The following is a 26,692-nucleotide window of genomic DNA, read 5'->3' on the forward strand; positions in this document are numbered from 1 at the left end:
GGGAAAGAAAAACTTGCCGCCGTTTCGGGTGGCAAGTGGTATGAGTCCTATATTCTGTTCAGTATGATTTATAAAACTGATCACTTTCGGGGGCAGGCCGCAGAGAAGCGTTGCTCATTCTGTTTAAACGGATTGAAGGTGTCCGTCCAGCGGGGTTACTCGGCCTGGGCCTGGTTACCAGGAAGTGACGGAGTGATACTGGAAACCGTTGTTGAGGAAACGCAAGATGGCGAGAGGTAAGGGAACCGGTGGTGAGGAGGAGAGGAGTTGGTTGAAACAGCGTAAGGAGGTGGTTATGTAGGGAGGAGGTGACGCGGTTGTGTGGGTTAGGCGTATGTGGGGGTGGCGATGCGGACGGTGGGGTAGGGGGGGGCGGTGTCGTGAGGGTGACGATGAGGACGGGGGCGATGGGGTCGTAGGGGTGGCGATGCGGACGGGGGGTCGTGGGGGTGGCGATGGGGGGGGGTCGTGGGTGTGGCGATGGGGGGGGTCGTGGGGGTGGCGATGTGGGGGGGTCGTGGGGGTGGCGATGGGGGGGGGTCGTGGGGGTGGCGATGGGGGGGGGTCGTGGGGGTGGCGATGGGGGGGGGTCGTGGGGGTGGCGATGGGGGGGGGTCGTGGGGGTGGCGATGGGGGGGGTCGTGGGGGTGGCGATGGGGGTGGGTCGTGGGGGTGGCGATGGGGGGGGTCGTGGGGGTGGCGATGGGAGGCGTCGTGGGGGTGGCGATGGGGGGCGTCGTGGGGGTGGCGATGGGGGGGGTCGTGGGGGTGGCGATGGGGGGGGTCGTGGGGGTGGCGATGGGGGGGGGGTCGTGGGGGTGACGGGGGGGTCGTGGGGGAGGTGGCGATGGGGGGTGGGTGGGGGAGGTGGCGATGGGGGGTGGGTGGGGGAGGTGGCGATGGGGGGTGGGTGGGGGAGGTGGCGATGGGGGGGGTGGGGGAGGTGGCGATGGGGGGTGGTGGGGGAGGTGACGATGGGGGGGGTGGGGGAGGTGGCGATGGGGGGGTGGTGGGGGAGGTGGCGATGGGGGGGTGGTGGGGGAGGTGGCGATGGGGGGGTGGTGGGGGAGGTGGCGATGGGGGGGTGGTGGGGGAGGTGGCGATGGGGGGGTGGTGGGGGAGGTGGCGATGGGGGGGTGGTGGGGGAGGTGGCGATGGGGGGGTGGTGGGGGAGGTGGCGATGGGGGGGGGTGGGGGAGGTGGCGATGGGGGGGGGTGGGGGAGATGGCGATGGGGGGGGTGGGGGAGGTGGCGATGGGGGGGGTGGGGGAGGTGGCGATGGGGGGGGTGGGGGAGGTGGCGATGGGGGGGGTGGGGGAGGTGGCGATGGGGGGGGTGGGGGAGGTGGCGATGGGGGGGGTGGGGGAGGTGGCGATGGGGGCTGTGGCGATGGGGGTGGTGGGGGAGGTGGCGATGGGGGGGGTGGGGGGGATGGGGGTGATGGGGGTGGGGGGGTGGGAATGGGGGGGTTGGAGGCGGTGGGGGTGGGGGGGGTTGGAGGCGGTGGGGGTGGGGGGGGTTGGAGGCGGTGGGGATGGGGGGGGTTGGAGGCGATGGGGGGGTGTGGTGGGGTGTGGGGGGTCGTGGGGGGTGGGGGTGGGGTGTCGGGGGGTTTGCGGATGGGTGGGTCGGGGGTGGGGGCGATGCGGACGGCGGGGTCGTTGGGTGGGGGGGCGGTCGTGGGTGTGGAGATATGGATGGCCAGACAGGTGGGTGGGGGTTCTTGTGGGGGTGGAGATGCGGCCGGGGGGAAGGGGCCCGGGAGGAGGAGGAGAAGAGGGGAGGGGTCGGTCGGAGGAGAAGAGGGGAGGGGTCGGTCGGAGGAGAAGAGGGGAGGGGTCGGTCGGAGGAGAAGAGGGGAGGGGTCGGTCGGAGGAGAAGAGGGGAGGGGTCGGTCGGAGGAGAAGGGGGAGGGGTCGGTCGGAGGAGAAGAGGGGAGGGGTCGGTCGGAGGAGAAGAGGGGAGGGGTCGGTCGGAGGAGAAGAGGGGAGGGGTCGGTCGGAGGAGAAGAGGGGAGGGGTCGGTCGGAGGAGAAGAGGGGAGGGGTCGGTCGGAGGAGGAGGGGGGGGTCGGTCGGAAGAGGAGGGGGGGGTCGGAGGAGGAGGGGGGGGGTCGGTCGGAGGAGGAGGAGGAGGAGGAGGGGGGGGTCGGTCGGAGGAGGAGGGGGGGGGTCGGTCGGAGGAGGAGGGGGGGGGTCGGTCGGAGGAGGAGGGGGATGGGGGGTCGGTCGGAGGAGAAGGGGGGTGGGGGCTCGGTCGGAGGAGAAGAGGGGGGGGGGTCGGCCGGTGGAGAGGGCGGGTGTCGGCCGGAGGAGCGGTGGCGGGGGGTCGGTTGGAGGAGCGGTGGGGGGAGTTGGTTGGAGGAGTGGGGTGGTGTTGGGTACGGCCCACCCAATTATAAATTGCTCATTAAAATGTTTACAAATAGACAACCTTGCAGTGTGAACCTCGTCAAACAGTATTGACTGGCAATTTTACCATGAGCAGCAGAGCTCTGCCTGGATTTTGTCAACGTATAGCATCCTGCCTGACTCAGATCAGCGGACACAGCATGGATCAAATCCAGACCTTCCTGGTCTGCCTGACACCATACCAGATTAAATGGTGTGTTTTCAAATTGAGCAGTTCCTGGATCATATTCGCAAGTTTTTAATGACTTTTGTCATCTTTTGCAGGAAAACCTCCTCCAGTTGTATCCTTTTGTGAAGTAAAGTTGGTGCAAAATTTACTCTTTTTTTTGCGACTGCAAGCACACAAAAATATTGAAGATTGAAATAGGGCAACAAATGAGAATTGAAGTATCATTCTTCACTCTGAGTCCTAGCTTCAAAGTCTCCCCTCTGCTGATTGTGTAGGTTCTACATGAAATGAACCTTAGGTTGTTTGAACTTGGTTGATATGAGGCCACAGGACAAAGCAACTCGTACTTGAATTATCAATCTCATTATGAAAAATCTTATCAGTTCTAATCACTGGGAGATTAAACCAACACTGAAATTCTTTTGAAATAAAAAAGCTGTAGTAATAAAGATTTGTATGTGTGGTGTTTCCTTAATGTTTTTTCATCAGCTCTCCTTGACTTCACTGGAAGTTCTGCTATTCCTGAACAGCTGGTACTATGCAGCGTACTTTGTGGCAGAGATCCTTCTTTTCATATACAAAAGTAGGTTTTGAATCCTGGTGTGAGTGTATTTTAACTGTTATTTTCTCTTTATCTGTGTCCTTTTGGGATAAATTAAACACAATGCAGATCACATTATTTTGTGATTAGTGACGAAGTAGATTGAGGGTAAAAAGTGTTCCTATATTTTGCACTTTGATAATTTTAGTGAAAAAGTTGTGTTTTATGTTCGTACTCGTTTCAGTAATTTTTCAAATGGAGGAAAACACAAGGCTTACAATTTTTCTAAATTATATTCTCAGCAATAAAATGAAAATTCAGTCGGAAAAATAAACATTCCAATTCAACTGAAAACTCAACTTTTTTCCTGTGAATTTTCTGTTCTTGCCAGTGATTCTTGATGGGTTACAATTCTGTGTCCTCCATGCCTTTCTTTAACCAGCCATTCTTTATACATTGGGCTATTTTTCTATATGAAGATGCTAGATGAATGCATTTTATTAAATAAATGAGATTGTGATTGTCCGAAGGTGATTTTTCAGAGGTCTCAATCCTATTCTGTTTCAGTGCTTTTGTACCCATATGTATTTCAGCAACATAACTAGTCATTGGAAATAGCTTATTTGGTGTATATAGGGGTAGAGCTGCTGAGGCTTGAGCCCCTCCCAACTGTTTATCTGGCCAAACATGCTTTCAGCACACATAGGCTATCAAATCTTAGACTCTAGTCAGCTATACAGTTTGATGCCACACCAGAGATTGCACAAACCCAAAGAACCAGGTCTTTGAAATGTTTAAAGTTAACCATAGGAATTCAGTGTTGTTCTATTGATTATCTCTCCTCTTCCTAAAATTAAAAACGTCGGACAACATCGACCCTGACGGCTCAACAAGCTTATGCAGTGAGTGACTGAACTATAATTCAGATCTCAGGTTTCATATATGCGTCACACCAAAATTGTTAATCCTAGCCTCTATGGTTGGCATTCCTGTTTGATTGTTATCTAAAAATCCCTAGAGCATGCATGTGTGCAATTGATAGCACCAGCCCTGGTTGTGATGCTGCTAAAATTGAACTGAACTTTCACATCAGATTTTTACTAAATTACATCCATAAGGTGAGGTATTGGATAGCATGCATGGTACTATACCTGTCAATAAACAGCTTTGGGAGACAAGGGTAGAGAAAACTTAGTACAAAGTAGTATAAAAAAGTAAAAGAAAGGTATCTCACCCAAGTGCCTGGACTAACTGGTGTATCACCAGGCTATAAATTAAAGCTACAACCTGTCAGAATAGCTCCAGCAGAATCAGCACAGGTGACCATCAATATGCTTCTATGCATGTTATGGAACTGGTTGTTCATTGTTTAAGTAAAATGCTTCAGTCTTGCAGGTCAACTTCTGAAAGCACAGATATATCCCATAGGCTATAACAGCAATAGCTTGCATTAATAGAGTTAGAACATAAAAACTAGGAGCAGGAGTAGACAATTCAGCCCCTTGAGCCTGCCCCACCATTCAATACGATCATGGCTGATCTCATTTTGGCCTCCACTCCACTCTCCCATAACCATTCAAACCGTTACTAATTAAAAATCTGTCTATCTCCTCAAATTTATTCAGCGTCCCAGCATCCACTGCACTCTGAGGTAGTGAATTCCACAGATTCACGACCTTTTGAGAAAACTAATTCCTCCTCACCTTTGATTTAAATCTACCACCCCTTAGCCTAAAACTATGGCCTCTCATTCAAGAGTGCCCCACAAGGGGAAACATCTGCTCCACTACTACTTCGTCTATCCTCTTTAGCATCATATATACCTCAATTAGATCTCCCCTCATCCTTCTAAACTCTAGCAAGTATAGGCCTAAACAGCTCAATGTCTCCTCATAAAACAAGCCCCGCATCTCTGGAATCAATCTAGTGAACCTCCGCTGAACCACCTCCAATGCAACTACATCCTTCCTCAAGGGGACCAAAATTGCACAGTACTCCAGGTGCGGTCTCACCAATGCCTTGTACAGTTGCAACAAGACTTCCCTATTTTTATACACTCTTCCTTTAGCAATAAATGCCAAAATTCCATTTGCCTTTCTTATTACCTGCTGTACCTGCATACTAGTTTTCAGCGATTCATGCACGAGGACACCCAGCTCCCTCTGCACTGAAGCATTCTGAAGTTTCTCTCCATTTAAATAATAAGTCGCCTTTTTATTCTTCCGACCAAAATGGATAACCTCACACCAAACCTCTGCCAAATTTTGGCCCATTCACTTAACCTGTCTTTATCCATTTGTAAATTTCTTCATTGCATCTTACTTTTCCACCTATTTTGGTGTCATTTGTAAATTTAACTACAGTACCTTCTATCCCGAATCCAAGTCATTAATATAGATTGTAAATAGTTGGAGCCCAAGGACCGAACCCTATGGCACCCCACTAGTTACAGCTTGCCATCCAGAAAAAGACCCATTTATCCCACCTCTCTGCTTTCTGTTGGTTATCCAATCCTCTATTCGAGCTAATATATTACCCCTAACTCTGTGTGATCTTATCTTGTGTTTTAATCTTTTGTGCGGCACCTTATCAAAGGCCTTCTGGAAGTCCAGGTATACTACATCTACAGGATCCCTATTAACATAATATTGCAAAACACTTTGGAACGTTTTATTATCAGTCAAAATTTGACACTGAGCTACATAAATAGATATTAGGTCATGTGGTAAGGAGTGTTTTAAAGGAGGAGGGAGAGGTGGAGAGACTAGGAAGGGAATTCCAGAGATTAGGGCCTGGGCAGCTGAATGAACAGCTGCCAATTATGGGCAAATAAAGGCAGGGATGCATGAGAAGCCAGAATTAGAGGAACTGAGTTCTCAGGGTTGTGGGGCTGCAGGAGGTTACAGTGATAGGGGGGGCCGAGAGCATGGAGGGATTTGAAGTCCAGGATGCGAAGTTCAAAATTGAGGCACTACTGGACTGGGAACCAATGTAGGTCAGTGAGCACAAGGATGATGAGTGAACAAAACTTGGTATGAGTTAGGGTGCAGGGAGTAAAATTTTTGAGCTCGAGGTCAGAGGGTGGAAGATTAGAGGCTTGCAAGGAGAGCATTGAAATAGTCTAGTCAGGAGGTAACAAAAACATGGATGAGGGTTTCAGCAGCAGATAGGCTGAGTTAGGAGCAACAAAGGGCAACATTATAGAAGTAGGCATTCTTGGTGATTAAAATAGGGGTTTGGAATGATCAATGTGGCACACCAAGGTTGCAGATAATCTGGTTCAGCCTTAGGGAGGTGGATGGAGTCAGTATCTAGGAAATGGAGATTTTGGCAGGACTGAAGACAGGCCAAAGATACCCGCTGACAAGGGTGGTGCTGTTGTTGTCTGGCGCACTGACCTCTACCTCGCGGAGGCTGAGCGTCAACTCGCAGACACTTCCTCCTACCTCTCCCTGGACCATGACCCCACCACTGAACATCAAGCCATTGTTTCCAGGACTGTTACTGACCTCATCTCCTCTGGAGATCTTCCTCCCACAGCTTCCAACCTGATAGTCGCCCAACCTCGGACGGCCCGCTTCTACCTCCTACCCAAAATCCACAAACAGAACTGTCCCGGCAGACCGATTGTGTCAGCCTGTTCCTGCCCCACGGAACTCATTTCTCGTTATCTTGACTCCCTTCTCTCTCCCCTTGTCCAGTCCCTTCCCACCTACATCCGTGATTCCTCTGACACCTTACGTCACATCAACAATTTCCAGTTCCCTGGCCCCAATCGTTTCCTCTTCACCATGGACATCCAATCCCTCTACACCTCCATCCCCCACCAGGATGGTCTGAGGGCCCTTAGCTTCTTCCTTGAACAGAGGCCCGAACAATCCCTATCCACCACTACTCTCCTCCGTCTGGCTGAACTTGTTCTCACACTGAACAATTTCTCCTTTAACTCCTCTCACTTCCTCCAAATAAAAGGTGTGGCTATGGGTACCCGCATGGGCCCCAGCTATGCCTGTCTCTTTATGGGGTATGTAGAACATTCCTTGTTCCAGTCCTACTCCAGCCCCCTCCCACAACTCTTTCTCCAGTACATCGATGATTACTTCGGTGCTGCTTCATGCTCTCGTCGGGACCTGGAAAAATTTATTAATTTTGCTTCCAATTTCCACCCCTCCATCATTTTCACATGGTCCATCTCTGACACTTCCCTTCCCTTCCTTGACCTCTCTGTCTCAATTTCTGGTGATAGACTGTCCACCAATATCCATTACAAGCCTACCGACTCCCACAGCTACCTCGACTACAGCTCCTCACACCCCGCTTCCTGTAAGGACTCCATCCCATTCTCTCAGTTCCTTTGCCTCCGTCGCATCTGTTCTGATGATGGTACCTTCAAAAACAGTTCCTCTGACATGTCCTCCTTCTTCCTTAACCGAGGTTTTCCACCCACGGTTGTTGACAGGGCTCTCAACCGTGTCCGGTTCATCTCCTGCACATCCGCCCTAACGCCTTCTCCTCCCTCCCAGAAACATGATAGGGTTCCCCTTGTCCTCACTTATCACCCCACCAGCCTCCGCATTCAAAGGATCATCCTCCGCCATTTCCGCCAACTCCAGCATGATGCCACCACCAAACACATCTTCCCTTCACCCACCCTGGCGGCATTCCATAGGGATCGTTCCCTCTGGGACACCCTGGTCCACTCCTCCATCACCCCCTACTCCTCAACCCCCACCTATGGCACCTCCCCATGCCCACGCAGAAGATGCAACACCTGCCCCTTCACTTCCTCTCTCCTCACCGTCCAAGGGCCCAAACACTCCTTTCAAGTGAAGCAGCATTTCACTTGCATTTCCCCTAACTTAGTCTACTGCATTCGTTGCTCCCAATGCGGTCTCCTCTACATTGGAGAGACCAAACGTAAACTGGGCGACCGCTTTGCAGAACACCTGTGGTCTGTCCGCAAGAAAGACCCAAACCTCCCTATCGCTTGCCATTTTAACACTCCACCCTGTTCTCTTGCCCACATGTCTGTCCTTGGCTTGCTGCATTGTTCCAGTGAAGCCCAACGCAAACTGGAGGAACAGCACCTCATCTTCCGACTAGGCACTTTACAGCCTTCCGGACTGAATATTGAATTCAACAACTTTAGATCTTGAACTCTCTCCTCCATCCCCACCCCCTTTCCGTTTCTTCCCCCTCCCTTTTGTTTTTTCCAATAATTTATATAGATTTTTCTTTTCCCACCTATTTCCATTATTTTTAAATCTATACGTGTAATGCCTTGTCAGTCTTTCCACCCCGCCCCCACTAGAGCTGTACCTTGAGTGTCCTGCCATCCATTCTTAATTAGCACATTTTCTTAGATAATATCACCACCTTCAACACCTCTTTGTTCCTTTGTCTGTGATATCTTTTGATTATCTGCTCCTATCACTGCTTGCTTGTCCCTACAACCACCCCCCCCCCCCCCCCCCCCCCACCCCCACCTTAAACCAGCTTATATTTCAACTTTCTCCTAATATTACTCAGTTCTGTTGAAGGGTCACGAGGACTCGAAACGTCAACTCTTTTCTTCTCCGCCGATGCTGCCAGACCTGCTGAGTTTTTACAGGTAATTCTGTTTTTGTCAAAGATAAAGGCCTCAGTTTTCCTAATATTTAATTGGAGAAAATTTCTGCTCATCCAGTATTTGGTGTCAGATAAGCAGTGTGACAAATCATATGCAGTGGAGGAGTCAATAGAAACAGTAGTGAAGTAGAGATGGTGTTGTTGGCACTGTTGATATACCAATTAGTTTTGGTTTTGGCAAAATGCAGCTCTGAGTGCAATGTTCAAGTAATTTCAAGAAAGAATGACGAGTGGGGATCAGATAGTTACTCCCTTCCGAGAAGTGTTTGTTGTTTATTTGAAAGTCCTGAAAAGAGAGCCATTCAAAGGAACAAACAGAAATGATTTATTTATCTGTTTAAACCTTTCGTGAACTGATTTAAAGCTGCTTTATGTCAACTGACCTCCAAACTGGCTTACTGCTTAATTGTATGAATAACCACCTGTGAATAAACCTATTTGATAGTTTTAGAAACCAACTGACATATACTGATCATGTTCGAAATGACTTTTGCACTTAATAGAAATCTGAGCATAAATCCAGCAATGATTAGCTGGTCAATTGCTTGCCCTGGACATGTTTTCCCAGATTACTACTTGTCCAATAAAACACATTTTGAAAGATGTTGGGAAAGCCATATTTTCATGAACAGGAATTTTCTTTTAAAATATGGGAGGACATTGTTTTATCTGGACATTTGGATGCTGACCTGGAGTTTTTTTAAAAAAGGGTCATAAGTTCACCTTGGACCTGTCAACAAGCATGCCTTTTCCAAGAAATCACCTGATCAGCATGGCACTTGAAAAAGAGCTTTTCATTTGTTTTGAACTTTAATTGATGGGGGGGCGGTGGGGTGCGGAAACTGGTAAAGACATAGGCAAGTGATTTACTAGAAGTCACATGGCAAAGAGAAGCTTTAAGTTTGAACCTGTTGTTTTGTGAATTCAGTCTTGCTGGGGAATAAGCTGAGCAGAAAGGCTACCCTAACTGACTCTATCTCACTCTGCCGTGGCTAAAATTGTTTGTGTGGTTATAAACCTGTAGCCAGAGAATCCTCCTCTGAGTGTAACTTGTATTTTGGACCTGCAAAGCTGAGACAGGAAGAATTGGTCCAGCTCTATATTCTCCTCCACGCTGAAGCTCTGTTGGTGAGAACCTCCACAAATCTACTGGGACCAGCAGCCCATCTTCGCACGAGGGAACTCCAGATCAACAGCATTGAGACCCTACAAACTTTATCTTTTATTTTACATCTCTGCAGAGAGACCCTATTTTGTTTGTATGAGTGTGTGCTGGGATATTTTTTAAAAGGGATAGATCATTACATTTCCAGAGTATAATTGTGTTAACCAGTTCTTGAAACTTGCTTGAAAAAATAAGTTTTGTTTTATAATAAATCAATCATTGAGTTTGCAGAACTTGAGTATCGCTTTTTTTAAAAAAAGACATGTCTAAGCTATTTGTCTTGTACTCATCAGGACACTTGCAAAAATACCAATATAAGAGGAAAACAATTTATACTGTATGTGAAGAGAGTGCTGGTTGGTTGGTTGGCAAGTCATGTTGCTATGGAGAATGCATCACTGATGGTGACTGACAGTTAACTGCCAGGCATTGTTTGAAACTTAAACCAGGAGGCTTGACCCTGATTGGTCATGGCATTGCCCTGAGGAATGAGTCAGCAAATGGCTATCACTTTTATTTTGTTTAGCTGAAACAGGTGCAATATATGTATATGTTCTTTCTGTCTGCAAAAAACAGGGCCCTGTGTATTAATACTTGTAGCTTCCAGTATACACGAATGTGCCATACTGCAAGCCCGACAGACAATTTTATTGGTTGTCAGCGTAACTCTTGGCACATTGAGGATTGTTCAGCAAATGTTGTCCAATTGCGGAATCAAATCTAATGTTGGACACCGTGCTTTTGAGTTTTGCAAGCACGGGCTGGTTGGGTACGGACTGTACCCTGTCCATTGCAAACAGCGGTTGGGATATGCTGTTTGATACATCCCAAAGACTGGTGGATTGTACGGCCTACATACCTGGCATCACGCCGGCACTGAAATTAATTTACCTCTACTCATTTGATAGGCAGAACATCTTTTTGGCTTGATGGCAGCATTCTGTTAGTGACGAATACTACTCGTTGCTACTGCTTAGTATTAGTGTGAAGTAGCTAGCTTCACACGTTGCTCAAATTTTGAGAAACCTTGCCTATCCAGGGTAATCGTAAGTAGACTGGGCACTTTTCAGGGCCGAAAGTGATGGTCTTAGTCCTGTTCATTAGCTTGCGTGATACAGTGCGAAATGATCTAATCAGTGTAGCCATTATCCTGCAGGATGCCTTTGATGCTGTATTTTAGCATCAAGCTTGCATGGTGATCAAATGGCTCGGGCCCTATTTACTTTTTATTTTTACTATTTATTTTTATAAGACCAATCTTAGCACGTGGAACTATAAGAATCCCAACATGTATATTGACCAATGAAGGTAGGCTTGTGGTAGAGAATCCCCTGGCAGATTTCCCAACTAGTATGTCAAGGAACGAGAGTTCATTTAACTGCTCCATTTCATAGGTGAATTTGAGTGCAGAATGGAGCCCATCAAGACATGTAAGGAAATTGTTACATGCAGCTGCGGATTTAATTATAGCAAACATCATCCACGTATCGGAAATATGTGAGGTAGGAAGTTATTCCATTGAAGACATGTTTCTCATGGAAGACATGGTTCTCATGGAACCCAACAAAGATGTTTGAGAGAGCTGTGCCTAGAGGGGATCCTATGGCGGCAACATCTATTTTGGCATACATGCTGTCATTAAAACTGAACTTGACTTGTTGTCTTCCCTTTTATACTGGTATTTGTGCAAGTGTCCTGATGAATGCAAGATGAAAAGCTTAGACATGTCTCTTTTTTCAGCAGCATTCTGAGTTTACTGAAAGAAGCCTGGTTACAGTCTCTCTCATTCTGGGTCAAACAGTAGCAAAGGTAAGTAATTGGCCATTTTGGTGAGTGGAATTAAACTTTTAAACTAATGGTGCAACCTGCAGAGTAGTGGGGCGAGATAAACTGCGCACTCCTCCCATCCCGGTCATAACAGACATGATTGAAAGGAATTTGGAGGAACATGATTTATAATAGTTGCATCTCCCATTCTCTTGGCCAACAGACTGCCCATACTGGTAGCTGCTTTTGCTGGTTTGATCTTTGTGTATCATTAATATGCTTCCTCTGTGGCAGGGTCTGGTCTTGACTAATACCAAAAATGTACTTCTGTGTATAAGTCTGCTTTTGCCCTCCTGTAAATGTTTTTCTGCTATGTTATATTATAGGTCTGCTCTTGCCATATACCTCCGTAAATCTGGTTTTAGATCTAGTGATGCTCTTTCTGTACCTTGGAGTTGAAGTAACAAGAATATTTTTTGGTAAGTGACTGTTACAGTGGGTCATATGGTTCATCCCATCAAGTCATGCCTTAATCTGTCCTTGTATTCCTCTGATGTTTTCTCCTCCTTGGAGAGTCTTACTTTCTTTTCCACCCCTCTCATCTCTCATTCAAGATACTCATTTTTCTACTGCCCACCCAAGTACCATGAAGATGTTCTCACCTAGATATCTTCACTCCTTTCCTCCTCAGCCTCTACACCACCTCTTGGTGAGTTCATCTCCATTCATCATGCTCTCAAGTTCACTGCCCTCTTACCCTTCTTAAATCTCTCCCTCCAATGCATTCATAGGAACTCCCTTGACCTTGTCATCACAAGTGGCTTTGCTGCTTCTGTGCCATCAAAGCTAAGGCCATTTCTGATCACTTTTTTAAATGTATCACTCTCTACACACTTCCCCCTTCCAACCTTCCTTCCTTCTGTGTCTGCTCCTGGGAAAATAAACTCTCCCAATTCACTTGCAACTGCAAGTGAAAATCTCACTGCCTAGGCTTTGGTTCAACATAACATTTCTGCAGCTACCAATCTGTTCAACACACTTTACCCCCACTTTTGACGCCATAGTTCCCATTGAAAACATTACTCACTCTCACTGGCCTTCCTTGGCTTCTTTTCTCTACTGCAGACCATCTTCTTAAACTGCTCTCCCCCTTGTCCTCCACATTTGCCTCCAATAACAAGTGTGGTGAGCTCATGGACTTCTTTGGATGGTTTCCAGTTTAGTGACAATTGGCTGCCTCTGCCATTTCCCTAGCCCAAACTTCTTCCAAGGTTCCCCCTGCCCTAGCCTTGAACATACATCTTCCTCTAGTTTCTCTTCTATCTCCCATGTTCCCTTTCCGAGCTCATCTTGTCCATGTAAGCCACCTCCTGCTCTCTCGACCCTATTCCCACTAAACTGCTGACCACTCAACTTCCCTTCTTGGTCCCCACGTTGGCTGATATTGTTGACAGTTCTCTCTTCTCAGGTTCTGTTCCTTTCTCCTTCAAATCTATTGTCATCATCCCTCTCCTCGAAACAAAAACCACCCATGATCCCTCTGTCCTCCATCTCCAACCTTCCTTCCTCTCCAAAGTGCTTGAACATGTTGTTGCCTCCTAAGCCTTTGCCCATATTTCCATGTTAAATTATGATAAATTTCCACCCCTGCCACAGTACTGAAATGGCACTTACCAACGTTACGAACAACATCCTATGTATTGTGACGAAGGTAAACCACCAGTCCTCACCCTTTTTGATATGGGTCTTTGTCGAACCTTTGTCATGGTTGACCCCATCCTCTTCCAATGCCTGTCCAATGTCATCCAGTTGGATGGGACTGTGTTCACCTGGTTCCTTTCTTATCTATCCAACTGTAGTCAGCGTATCACTTGCAATGGCTTCTATTCCTTCTCCTGTACCATTACCTCAGGTGTACCCCAGGGATCTTATCCTTGGTCCATTCCTTTAGAAAGAGATTGTCAGTTTCCTCACCACCACCTCTCTCCTCTCCTCTCCTATTTCCATGTTCATAGCATCATCCCTATCTCAGCTCATCTGTTGAAACCCGCATCCTTACCTTTTTTACCTTCAGACTTGACTGTCCTAATGAACTCCTGACTAGGCTTGCCCATCCTATTCTCTGTAAACTTGGGGCCATCCAAAACTCCGCTGCATGTGTCCTAACTCTCACCAATTCCTGTTTACCCATAACCCCTGTGCTCATTGATCATCACAGAAACTAAGAACAGGAGTAGGCCATTCGGCCCTTCGAGCCTGCTCCGCCATTCAATATGATCATGGCTGATCCTCTATCTCAATGTTATATTCCTGCTTTCTCTCCATACCCATGATGTCTCTAATATCCAAAAATTTATCAATTTCTTTTTTGAATATACTCAGTAACCTGGCCCCTACAGCCTTCTGTGGCAGAGAATTCCACAGGTTGACCACCCTCTGAGTGAAGAAATGTTTACCTCATCTCAGTCGTGCCCCGTATCTTGAGACTGTGGCCCCTGGTTCTAGACTCCCCAACCAGGAGAAACATCCTCCCTACATCCAATCTGTCTAGCCCTGTTAGAATTTTAGACGTTTCAATCAGATCTCCTCTCATTCTTCTAAACTCTAGTGAATACAGGCTCAGTCGAACCAATCTCTCCTCATACGACAGTCCTGCCATTCCTGGTATCAGCCTAATGAACCTTCGTTGCACTCCCTCTATGGCAGGTATATCCTTTCTTAGGCACGGAGACCAAAACTGCACACAATACTCCAGGGCTGGGATTTTCCAGCCCCGTCACAGGCTGGATCTGCCACAGGCAAGGCAGCGCCTCAGACAGAAGTCCATTGACTTATGGCGGGACTGGAAGATCGCGGCGGCGGGCGGCTGCGGAAAATCCCACTGTAGGTATGGTCTCACCAAGCCTCTGTATAACTGCAGTCAGACATCCCTACTTCTGAACTTAAATCCTCTTGCAATGAAGGCCAACATATCATTTGCCTTCCTAATTGCTTGCTGCTCCTGCCCATTTACTTTCATTCACTGGTGTATAAGGACACCCAGATCCCTTTGTACATCCACATTTCCCAATATATCACCATTTAAATAATACTCTGCCTTTCTGCTTTTCACTCCAAAGCATATAACTTCATATTCATACACATTATACTGCACCTGTCATGTGTTTGCCCACACACACAACTTGTCTAAATCGCCACAAAGCCTCCTTGCATCCTCCCCACAACTCTCGACCCCGCCCAGTTTTGTCATCAGCAAACTTGGAAATAATTGCATTTGGTTTCCTCATCCAAGTCATTTATATATATATATATATATATATATATATAGTGAATAGCTGGGGCCCAAGCACTGATCCCTGCAGTACACCACTAGTCACTGCCTGCCACCTGGAAAAAGACCCATTTATTCCCACCCTCTGTTTCTGGTCTGTCAACCAATTCGCAATCCACTCCAGTATGTTACCCCCAATCCCATGTGCTTTAATTTTGCCCACTAGCCTCTTACGTGGGACCTTATCAAAAGCCTTCTTGAAATCCAAATACGCCACATCCACTGGTTCTCCCTTATCTATCCTACTAGTTACATCCTCAACAAACTCCAGTAGATTAGTTAAGCATGATTTCCTTTTCATAAACCCATGCTGATTTTGTCTAATCCCGTTAATGCTTTCCAACTGTTCTGTTACCATGTCTTTGTAATGGACTCTAGCATTTTCCGCACTACTGATGTTAGGCTGACTGGTCTGTAATTCTGTTTTTTCTCTCCCTTTTTTAAATTGTGGGGTTACATTTGCCACCCTTAATCTGTAGGAACTGCTCCAGAGTCTAGAGAATTTTGGAAGATGAGCACCAATGCATCCAGTATTTCCAGGACACTTCCTTTAGTACTCTGGGATATAGATTATCAGGCCCTTGGGATTTTTCAACCTTTAACCCCATTAATTTCTCTAGCACCGTTTTTTTTTACTAATACTGATTTTCTTCAATTCCTCCCTCTCACTGGACCCTTGGTTCCCTAACATTTCTGGGAAATTTTGTCCTCTTGTAAAGATAGAACCAAAATATGTGTTCGATTCTTCTGCCATTTCTTTGTTCCCCGTTATGATTTCCTCTGTTTCTGACTGTAAGGGACCTATGTTTGTCTTCGCTAATCTTTTCTCTTCACATTTATAGAAGCTTTTACAGTCAGTTTTTATGTTTTGTGCAAGTTTACTCTCATACTGCATTTTCCCCCTCTCGGTCAATCTTTTTGTCCACTTTTGCTTAACTCTAAACTGCTCCCAATCCTCAGGCTTGCTGCTTTTTCTGGCAATTTTAAATATCTCCTCTTTGGATCTAATACTATCCCTAATTTCTTTTGTAAGCCATGGTTGAGCCATCTTTCCTGTTTTATTCCTGCGCCAGACAGGAATGAATAATTGTTGTAATTCATGCATACGTTCCTTAAATATTAGCCATTGCTTAGTCAACCCTTTTAGTAAGGTTCCCCAACTCGCACCTCATACCCTTGTAGTTCCCTTAATTTAGATTCGGGACCCTAGTTTCGGATTCAACTTCTTCACCCTAATGAACAATTCTACCATTTTATGGTCGCCCTTCTCTAAGGGACCCCGCACAACAAGATTGTTAATTAATTTTTTTCTCATTGCACAATACCCAGTATAGGATAGCCTGCCCTCTAGTTGGTTCCTCAACATATTGGTCTAAAAAACCATCACATACACACTCCAGGAAATCATCCTCCACAGTATCATTGCTAGTTTGGTTTGTCCAATCTATATGTTGATTAAAGTTACCCATGTTTACAGTTGTACCCTTTATTGCATGCGTCTCTAATTTCCTGCTTAATGCCTTCCCTTACATCTCCATTACTGTTTGGGGGCCTATAGACAACCCTCACCAATGTTTTCTGCCCCTTGGTGTTTATCTCCACCCAAATAGATTCCACATCGTGATTTTACGAGCCACTATCCTTCCTCACTATTGCATTGATTTCCTCTTTTACTGACAATGCTACCCCACCTCCTTTCCCTATTTGTCTGTCCTTCCTAAATATTGAATACCCCTTGATGTTCAGTTCCCATCCTTAGTCACCCTGCAGCCATGTCTCCGTAATTGCAACTATATCATAACCGTTTATATCTATTTGCGCTGTTAATTCATCTACCTTTATTGTGAGTGCTCCGTGCATCAAGATACAATACCTTTAGACTTGTCTTTTTAACCTTGTTAGTCATCTTAGCTTTATTTTGCACTATGACCCAATTAGTTTTTTTGCTCTTGTTTTTTCTGCCTTCCACTTTTGCTTTTTACTTTTCTGTCTTTTGTTTTTATCCTTGTTCCCCCTTCCTCTGTTTCCCTGCTCAGGTTCGCATTCCCCTGCCCTTGTAGTTTAAACCCTACCCGACCGCACTAGCAACCACCACCCAAGGACATTGGTTCCGGTCCTGCCCAGATGCAACCCAGCCCCAATGTCCCAGGAATCTGAATCCCTCTCCTCTACACCATTTCTTCAGCCACGTATTCATCTGATATATCCTGTTATTTCTACTCTCGCTAGCACGTGGCACTGGTAGTAATCATGAGATTACTACCTTTTGAGGTCCTACTTTTTAATTTATGTCCTAACTCCCTATATTCAGCTTGTAGGACCTCGTCCCTTTTTTTTTTATGTATGTCGTTGGTACCAATATGTACCATGGCCACTGGCTGTTCACCCTCCACCTTCAGAATGCCCTGCAGCCTCTCCGAGACATCCTTGACCCTGGCATCAGGGAGGCAGCATACCATCCTGGAGTGTCTCTTGTGGCTGCAGAAATATCTGTCTGTTCCCCTTACTATTGAATCCCCTATCACTATATCCCTGCCACTCCTCTTCCTCCCCTCTTGTGCAGCAGAGCTACCTGTGGTGCAATGGACTTAGGATCTTTCTGCTTTCCCCTGAGAAATCGTCTCTCCCAGCAGTATCCAAAACGGTATATCTGTTAGAGAGCGGGATGGCACAGGGGACCCCTGTACTACCTGCCTTCCTCTACTCTGCCTGGTGGTCACCCATCCCCTTTCTGCCTGCTCAGTCTTTACCTGCGGTGTGACCATCTCACTGAACATGCTGTCCACGATAATCTCAGCATCGTGGATATTCCACAGTGAATCGACCCGTAGCTCCAACTCCAAAATGTGGTTAGCCGGCAGCTGCAGCTAGACACACTTCCTGCACACATGGTTGCCAGGGACGCTGGAAGTGTCCATAACTTCCCACATAGCGCAGGAGGAGTATGTCACTGGTGCAAGCTCTGCTGCCGTGACTTCCCTTTAGATTAAGCTCGTTAGTTACTCCCTTCAAAGAATACTAATTACGCTAGGGGCTTTATTCCATTCCAAACAGTCCCACTACAGTCCAAAGTCCTCACCTTGTTTTGTTCAAGCTAATGGACTGCAGCAGTTTAATTAGTAGAAAAAGTATAAGTACTCACCTGCCCGCCCTTACCAATCAGCTGCCTCTCCTGCACCCGTCATTTTTTTGAATCATGACGTCACTTCGAACTCCGCCGCCTTAAGGTCCTGAGGGCATGCCTCTCTTCTCCGGTCTTGGCCTCTGTTTTTCGACCCCTTATATACTGCTCTCGCTGGCCTCTCCTCTCGAGTCAGCCTGAGTCTCCCCATAACTCTCGGTCCGTCCTCGAACTACTTTCAGCCCTGAGTCTCCCTGGAACTCTTGCTCTGTCCTCGTGCCGCTTTCAGTCCTGAGTCCAGCTCCCGCTCTTTTAAAATCTTCACTGTCTCTCAGCTCCTGCTCTTTTTAAATCCTACCAAGGCCACCGCTCCTCTCGCACTGCCTCCCGGTCCCGCTTTGGCCTCGGGCCTGGTTTTCCTTACACTTGAAAATCTAAAATTTAAAATAGGTTCCTGCTTAAGCAATGCTTGGATTTTAAAATTCTTGTCCTTGTCTTCAGATACCTCCATTGTGTCACCCTCCCTATCTCTGTAACCTCCTTCATCCACACAAACTTCCAATATACCTGTGGCCCTCTAATTCCAGTCTCTTGAGCATCTCAAATTTTTATTGCTTTGGGAAGATGGTGAAATAGTGGTGATGTCATTGGACTAATAATCCAGAGGCCCAGACAAATGCTCTGGAGACATGGGTTGAAATCCCACCGTGGCAGCTGGTGGAATTTAAATTCAATTAATAAATCTGGAATAAAGCCAGTCCCAGTAATGGTGACCATGAAACCATTGTTGTTTGTCATAAAAACGCATCTTGTTCACTAATGCCCATTAGGGAAGGAAATCTGCTGTCTGTACTTGGTCTTGGCTACATGTGACTCCAGGCCCACAGCAATGTGGTTGATTCTTAACTGCTGTCTGAAATGGCCTAGCAAGCCACTCAGTTGAAGGGCAATTGGGGATGGGCAACTATCCCATGAAAGAATAAAGAAAAAAAAAAGCTGTTGACAGCCATGCTTTCAGCTGCCAAGCCCTTAAGCTCTGGAATTTCTTTCCTAAACTTCTCCACCTCTCTGCTCCTCTTTCCTCCTTTAAGACTCTGCTTAAAATCTACTTCTCAGTCTAAGTGACCAAAAGCTTGGTCAAATATCTCCTTATGATGATATGGTGGCTTGGTTTTCTAGTTTTTTTATAACATTCCTGTGGAGGGCCTTGGAATGTTAAAGATACTATCTAAATACAAGTTGTTACTGTTATAGATTAATTCTAAAATTTTGCACATAAGACAACTTTTGTATAGTGCCATTAATGTGATAATGTCCCAAGGTGCTTCACGGGCATTGTAAAGTAAAGTTTCGCATCGAGTCACGTAAGGGATAGTCAAGTCTAGAGGAAACAGAGGCATGGATGAGGATTTCAGCAGCAGATGAGCTGAGGCAGGGTGGGTTTATCTGATACTGAGGTGGTCTTAGTGGTGGCGTGGATATGTGGTCAGAAGCTCATCTTGGGCTTGGGACAAATATGAATGAAGGTTGTGAACAGTCTGGTTCAACCTCAAAGTTGTCAGGGAGAGGGATGAAGTCAGTCACAAGGGAAAGGAGTTTGTAGCAGGGACTGAAGACAATGGTCTCTGTGTTCCCAAAATTTAATTGGATAAAATTTCTGCATGTCTAGTGCTGAATGTTGGACAAGCAGTTTGATAATTTAGCCATAGTGGAGTCGTCGAAAGAGGTGGTGATGAGGTTGAGCTGGGTGTCGTCAGCATATGCGTCAAACCACAAACTATAGGGCAGTTCCATGAAGGAAAAGGCAGGAAAAATCTTTTTTAATCGCAGAGCACTTTACACAGCAGTGAGCAAAAAGAGTGAACAGGAGAAAGAGAAGAGCAGGGTTGGGAGGACAAAGGATGAGAAAGTTTTTGAAAACTGGAAATGAAGTTATTGATGACAGGGTTTTCTAAAGCCAAGGGCAGTAGTGGTTGAAGGACTGAAGACTAGCGTAGAGGAAGCATGGCACAAGGAAAGGAGAATGCTGGTTTTGGAGAAGTGGAGACTTGCAGCTAGAGGAGATAGCTGAGATAAAGCATAGCAAGACCATGGATGAGTTTAAAGATAAGACCGTACATGTTAAAATCGACTTGAATTTGGGCACCCAATGAAGATTGAATATAACTCCTTTCCCAACCTGCCACCCCAGCGCCACCACCCACCCCCGCCCCTTCCCACTCCTCAGGCAACTTGTTTGATTCTTTACCTCATTCCTTGATGTTGACCTTTTCTAATGTTGTATGCCTGGGTTTTGGTTTATCTCCAATCGAGCCAAAGTTAAGGTCACTTTAACCCTGAGGTGCTACTCTTCCCAGTGCATCTGAGTCAGTGCAGCCATGGCTTTGTGTTTGCATTCTTGCCTCTGAGTCAGAAGGTTAATGGTTTAAATCTTATTCCAGTCTGACAATTCAATGCAGCACTGATGGAGCGCTGTGTGGTTGGAGAGATCACTTTTTGGATGCGATGTTACATCGAGGTCCCATTAGGTGGATGTAAAAGATGAGCAGAGAAGTTCTCCCCTTCTCAACCAGGATCACTAAAAGTAATCTGGTTGTCACATTGCTGTTTGTGGATTCTAGCTGTGAGCAAATTGTTTGCTGCATTTTCTATATTACAACAATGACTACACTTGTAGAGTACATCATTGGCTATAAATTGTTTTGGGATGTACTAAATTGTGAAAGGTGCAGGAGAAATGCAATTTTTTTTTAACTTCCCATAACTAAGCTAAGATCTTGAGTTACACCTCATGGCATCCCTAATGCAGTCATGTGTCAGACAATGGAAGTTATTTTGGGCCATTCTATGATTTTTCATACCTATAATGGCTGAGATGTCTTGATTCATTTGAGAGTCAGTAACAGTGGTTATCAGGATAATCTGGTTGAATTCCATATTCTAGGATCAGAATTAACAAAATGGAGAGAAAAATTCATGTCCGGGGTCTGTCAAGTCTAATAAAAGTTGTGACAAAGCAAAGATGGGAATTAAAATATACCACAAATAAAAACAGAAAATGCTGGAAATACTCAGCAGGTCTGGCTGCATCTGTGGAGAGAGGAACAGAGTTAACATTTCAGGCTGATGACCTTTCATCAGAACTAATCATTTATGGGAGTGATTGATGCCATTGAACCTGAGAAGGTCTCTATGAAAGACCCAAACATATAGAAATTCTGTTGTTTGAAAACTTCCAATAGAATTGTCTTGTAGCTACAGAGACCAAGGCAAGATGCAATAGAATCTGATGAGGAAGGTGCTTTGAGCAGGAGATGTAAAGGATCTTGAAGGAAAGATGAGAGGATTAAAAGAGGGTGAGGAATTGATATGTGGAGAAGGAGCCAGAAAAGAAGGAATTTCCACAGTGAAATAGAACTGGAACATGGTAGAGCATGAAGTGAGTGACTAGTCTTGATGAGAAGGAAGCAGTTCACCAACAGAGAGACTGGGTTTAAGCTTCCAGATGTTGACTTCTGTGGAACATATTAAATGGGGAAAGCAGCAAGAGACATGGGCAGAAACTGCTGAGTGAGTGTGGCTCAAGTGAGGACTGATGTCTTTTGTGGCTCAAGAGTTAGACAGCTCTCATTTTCTTGGATCATAAATGAAGCAAGAGGTACCAGAGGTGCTGGAACCTCATACTTAATTTATGATCCGAGAAAATGGCAAGAAGTCACCATTTTTAAGGTATGGAGGAGTGAATGTATTATCATTTCCATCTTAACACTCTTGTTAATTCCTCCTTAGGTTCCAAGGGGAATCTGTCCCAGCGTAAGGTGCCTCTCACTATTAGCCTGGTGCTGCTTGGACCATCTACAATAATGGCTATTTATTATATGCTACTCCAGACCTACGTTCTGAAGCTGGAAGTGACGATCAATGCAATACTATTAGTGTTTTACATCTTTGAGCTGGTTCTGAACACTGTGGGTTTGATAAGCTTTTCAAGGTGAGCAGAACCTATGTCCTTCCAGATTCCTGGATGTTAGTCATTCTTAAATGGTTGTGCATTGTTTGCATTTGATTGTGTAAATATCACTAATATAAATTTTGGGTTTGAAAGTGACATCGGCAGGAAATACTTCAATTTCAATGTGAACCCAATCCACCCTTCCTTCTTGTAAAAGTTTTGTATTCTTTGCTAAGGTAGTCAAGCAACTTCTAGAACTCCAGCATTACGATTCACAATTTAAATTAACTAAACATTTGCCCTGACAGCTGGCAATGTTTTCTTCTCAGGAACATATCAAGTGTCCTTTCAAAGGGCTAGTAATGATTCCATGATTTTATCACTCACCATTTGTGGAAATTTGTTCGAGGACAGTGACTGAAAATCTAACCTAACTCTTTGTCTGTGTTTTATAGGTTATTATCTCTAATCCTAATGCTCTCCACTTAAAATATTAAAGTAATTTCTATGATTAAGCATCTATGGTAGCTGAAAGATGGTTCTAATTTTACATTTTATTTTGTTTTCTTAGTGCAGTCATCAGTGACTGAAAATCTGAAGAAGGGGAATGTGCCCTGTAACTGATGAAATGTCTCTCTACCCTGGCCGCAAAATAATTGTAATACATTTTATGCTGTTTTTGTACGTGGTCATCTTAAAGATAACATTGCCAATATTTTGTACAGTTATATCGTCACTGGATTGTGGGTTTTTTCTTTTTGTTCAATTTATTTCATATGTTGTATTCCCTTTCTTTTGCTCTCTTGTCCCTAACATCAGCTGTGCAAAGATGGTTTAGATGTCAAATGTACCCTTGAGTCAGGCCTATTGGGTGTATGAGGGCAGCCTGGAGCCAGCCTTCTCTCTTGTTCCCCCCTCCTTGTACAGTAATATATTTACTGAAATGACACTGCACCCACCCTCATTTGCTCGCTTTTCTGTCATGTCTTAAGGCATCGACTCATGCAGGGCTTATGACCAAATATCTACACTTCATTTGTGAACCTAGACCATGAGTGTCAATAAGTACAAATGGAGTGTCAGCTGTGGAAAGCATCAAAGCCAAGTTCTGATTTCATCCACAGGCAAATCTATACACATGCACACTTCCTTGAGTGCCAAAAGATGGTAATCAAGAATAATCCGCTTGATTCCTCCTTACTATTCTGAGGACATTGGCGTCAACTGAAGTATGTAAAGGCCCTACAAAATATCATAGATCAAGTACAATCTAGAAGTTTAGAAAATGTATTGAGTATGAACACGAAAAAGACAAAAAAAAATGTAGTTAGAAGGAATGCATTAAAAGAAACTAGTGAAGATTGAAGTGGATGGCGTCACATTGGAGCAAGTAGAAAAATATGTATATTTAAGACAAATGATAACAGAAGATGACAGGTGTGTTGCAGAAGTTAGAAGAAGGATAGAGATAACCAGGAGTAATTTTGTGAAGGTGAAGGATGTGTTAACTCAAGCTTGTAACAAGGCAAAAAAAACCTATATTCTATCCACTTTCCTGTATGCCTCAGAAACCTGGATAATTAAAGATTTTGGAAGAAAATAGAAATGTGGATGCTAAGACCTATGCTAAGAATTCCACATCAGACCATAAGATAAATGAGCTAACAAGTGACATCCTGAAAATAAAATTTCAGTTTTCAGCCATTTGATCAGGACTGAAAAGTTAGAGATGTCTCCTAGAGGATGAAGTGGAGGGCAGTGGAAAGAGGATTCAACCTAGGTGTAGTTGGATGACTGATATCAGAGTGGTTGCAGACAAGCTACAGTGGATGTGTGAGGATGGCGCAAGATAGATGAGTGTGACATAACATGATAGCAGATCTCCTGCCAGTAGTAGCTACAAGCAATGTATTTTACCCACAACTATTAGGGATTCCATCTAATACATTTTATTTAATACGCTAGTGAATCTTTCTTACCTTTGCTTATGGTAAATCTGAGTATATAATGTTTGAGTATTATATCAGGGAATACACAATGTAATATAGCGCTACAGGGAAATGTGTGTAACTTGGTATTGCTCTTGAGACTTCCTTGAGTGGCCAAATACCAAGTGACTTTCTACCCTTCTTTGTGCCTCTGTTGTTTTCTGAATTAATTGAACATGTCTCCTGCCTCTGGATGATCTGGGTTCTTGATCTAGTTCAAGTTGAAGTCTGCTGTTCTTGCAAAGTGCTGCTCTCATTTACTGGAGTGGCTGTGTCAACCCCACACAGGTTTAGCTCTGAGTTCCAGTTCCACTAGTAACTGTATGGGCTAACAATCTTTTAACATTTAAATCTTTGACCAACAGTGCTTTGCACTGCAATGACTCTAAAACTCCAACCTCTTTTACACCTGTCCAAATAGACAGTTGAGCCACACTTATAGGTGGTACTTTTCTTTCCAAAATATGAATGTGGGTACTTAGAAACTGATCATTGAAACTTTGAAACTGGAGTAGGCCACTTAGTCCCTCAAGCCTGTTTTGCAATTTAGTAAGATCATGCTTGATATGCAACCTAACTGCATTTACTTGCCTTTGCCTCATATGTCCTAATGCCTTTGGCTAACAAAAATCTATCAATCTCAGTTTTAAAACTATCAGTTGATCTAGGATATGGGTGTACCAACATGAGACTCGCAGAAGTCATGATAATCAATCATTTTATGATAAAATAATCCTTACTTTCTATCAGAAATACTTGTGAAGACACTTGAGTTACGTTACTGGCCCAAGTTCCTTCTGCCATCCATGGTGGTTTGCTAACAATAAAATGCTTTTAATCAGTTATTGTACTCTTTCTTAAAATTTGGGTTAAGGATGGACTTGATTAAATTATTTAGGTAAAAGTCATGGGCTATATCAACTGAACTCCCATTCACTGCTGTTTGAGGCTCACTCTGTCAACTTGAGCACACAGTTTTTCTCCTTCCTCTTTTTGCCTGTGCTGATCATTTTAATCATTATCAAATCCTCCTTGTATCTGTGCCATTAATTTTCCCCTTCTTTGTCAGCCTATGTATTTCAACTTTATTTCACCATTAGCTTACTTTCACTAATGCAACAGTTCTAACTCAATCAACATCGTTCTGAACTTTTGTGCTCCTAGTGACTTCTATTTGCTTATGATACCTTTACTGTAAGATTTATATAGCCTGTTTGGCCCTGTGGATGATATTTATCCCATTTTAGCTGCCGTCAGTTGATAGGGTTTGGGTTGCTCTCAGGAATTTAACTTGTGTTCACAGCAAGTAGCAATAAGAAGAACAAGTGTTCTATGCATTGAATCAGCACCTTTATGGCAGTTAGTGGGTCTACAAGAATTACTGTTCTAATTGTGATATCAGCTAAATGCAGTAAGTACTACAGATACAGATTTGTCCTTTTTTATGTAATACAGAAATTCTTGTCACAGGCACATTGTGTGGTTATATAGAGAATCACTTAGGCACATTCTAAGATCATTGGTTTTTTTTGTGGCTGGGAAATTTTTTTGAAACCAGAAAATTACTTTTTTATACATCTTTAAAGAGTCTGATAAAAATTTGTATGTATGACTAGAAACACCTTTGTATAGTTTACTTGTATATAATATATATCTTCCTAACTCTGCTAACTTGCTTAATTACAGAAACATCCTCATTATATTTGTGGAAAGGAGTGTAATGTTATACCTATTAGCAGATTATCTTGAATCTTTAACTTTTGCCATTTATATATTTATTATATTTGTATCAGTTTTTTTAAAACTGTCCTCATTTAAAGCACTTTCTTAGCAAAATTAAAGCTTATTTTTTAATGAAATCTAAGATTTTGTTTTTAAATACTTTGGAAAAAATCTTGGTAACATAACCTGGACCCCCTGCTTGGAATACTAATGATTGGAGCCTCCATTACGCTAATATATTTAGGACCAGCAATAGGCCATTCAGCCGCTCTAGTCTGTTCTTCCCTTCACTGAGATCATGGCTAGTCTGCAACCTATTCCATATGGCCTTTGGCCCATATCCTTAAGATTTTTGTTAACCAAAAGCATTATCGAGCTTAGATTTAAAATAAACAGCAATTGAAGTTAGGCCAATTGCTAGTGGAAGAGATTTCATAACTACTACTACTACCCTTTGTGTATGGAAGTGTTTCCTAATTTCACTCCTGAGAGATCTGGTTCTAATTCTTAGGTTATAGGCCTTAATCCTAAACTTCTCAACCAGCTTCTACTGAGATACACAAAGGGCTTAACAGATTTGATAGAATTGTATGACATACACTCAAAAACATGTTTATGGTGTGATGGAGGCAACCTTTTTCCTTTTTCTACATTTTTATTACAAAAAATCTGAAAGATACATTTCATGTGGAGTACGCAAGTAGTTTGCACTGTGACATAAATGTTGAATGGTGTGCCCCGAACCAGTACTACTGCTATACCACATGTGGCAGAGTCTGCAGATTTGTGTATTAGACTTAACAGCCATTTCAGAACCCATCGAACCAAGAGTGGAAGCAAGTCATCCTTTATTTGAAGGAACCGCCTAAGAGACTACTGCCAGAAATTATATGCATGG

The 26,692-nt window shown here is 44.6% G+C and overlaps 2 protein-coding genes across 5 annotated transcripts in view; one reads left to right on the forward strand and one right to left on the reverse strand.

Annotated features, from left to right (window-relative positions):
- LOC144684793 (transmembrane protein 216-like) lies at positions 1-25,931 on the forward strand. 4 transcript variants are annotated; one of them, XM_078549024.1, is made up of 7 exons: positions 1-236; positions 2,428-2,691; positions 3,069-3,162; positions 11,654-11,742; positions 12,067-12,159; positions 21,922-22,123; positions 22,656-25,931. In XM_078549024.1, the coding sequence occupies exons 5-7, from the start codon at positions 12,114-12,116 to the stop codon at positions 22,672-22,674; spliced, it is 267 nt and encodes an 88-aa protein (XP_078405150.1). In that variant the 5' UTR covers positions 1-236; positions 2,428-2,691; positions 3,069-3,162; positions 11,654-11,742; positions 12,067-12,113; the 3' UTR covers positions 22,675-25,931. The 4 variants fall into 4 exon arrangements, with proteins under 4 accessions (XP_078405150.1, XP_078405149.1, XP_078405148.1 ...); XM_078549023.1 differs by having other exon boundaries at positions 11,657-11,742; XM_078549022.1 differs by lacking the exon at positions 11,654-11,742.
- LOC144684798 (lysosomal membrane ascorbate-dependent ferrireductase CYB561A3-like) overlaps positions 1-26,692 on the reverse strand; it is a 198,751-nt gene that overhangs the window by 73,342 nt on the left and 98,717 nt on the right. The window lies entirely within an intron of this gene.

Source organism: Cetorhinus maximus, chromosome 9 (assembly GCF_964194155.1).
Source record: "Cetorhinus maximus chromosome 9, sCetMax3.hap1.1, whole genome shotgun sequence".
Lineage (NCBI taxonomy): Eukaryota > Metazoa > Chordata > Chondrichthyes > Lamniformes > Cetorhinidae > Cetorhinus > Cetorhinus maximus.

Excerpts from the sequence above, each read along its gene's own strand:
- LOC144684793 (XM_078549020.1), top strand. Across the intron at positions 3,163-12,066 it reads CCTTCTTTTCATATACAAAA|GTCTGCTCTTGCCATATACC; the intron begins GTAGGTTTTGAA and ends GTTATATTATAG. Across the intron at positions 12,160-21,921 it reads AGTAACAAGAATATTTTTTG|GTTCCAAGGGGAATCTGTCC; the intron begins GTAAGTGACTGT and ends ATTCCTCCTTAG.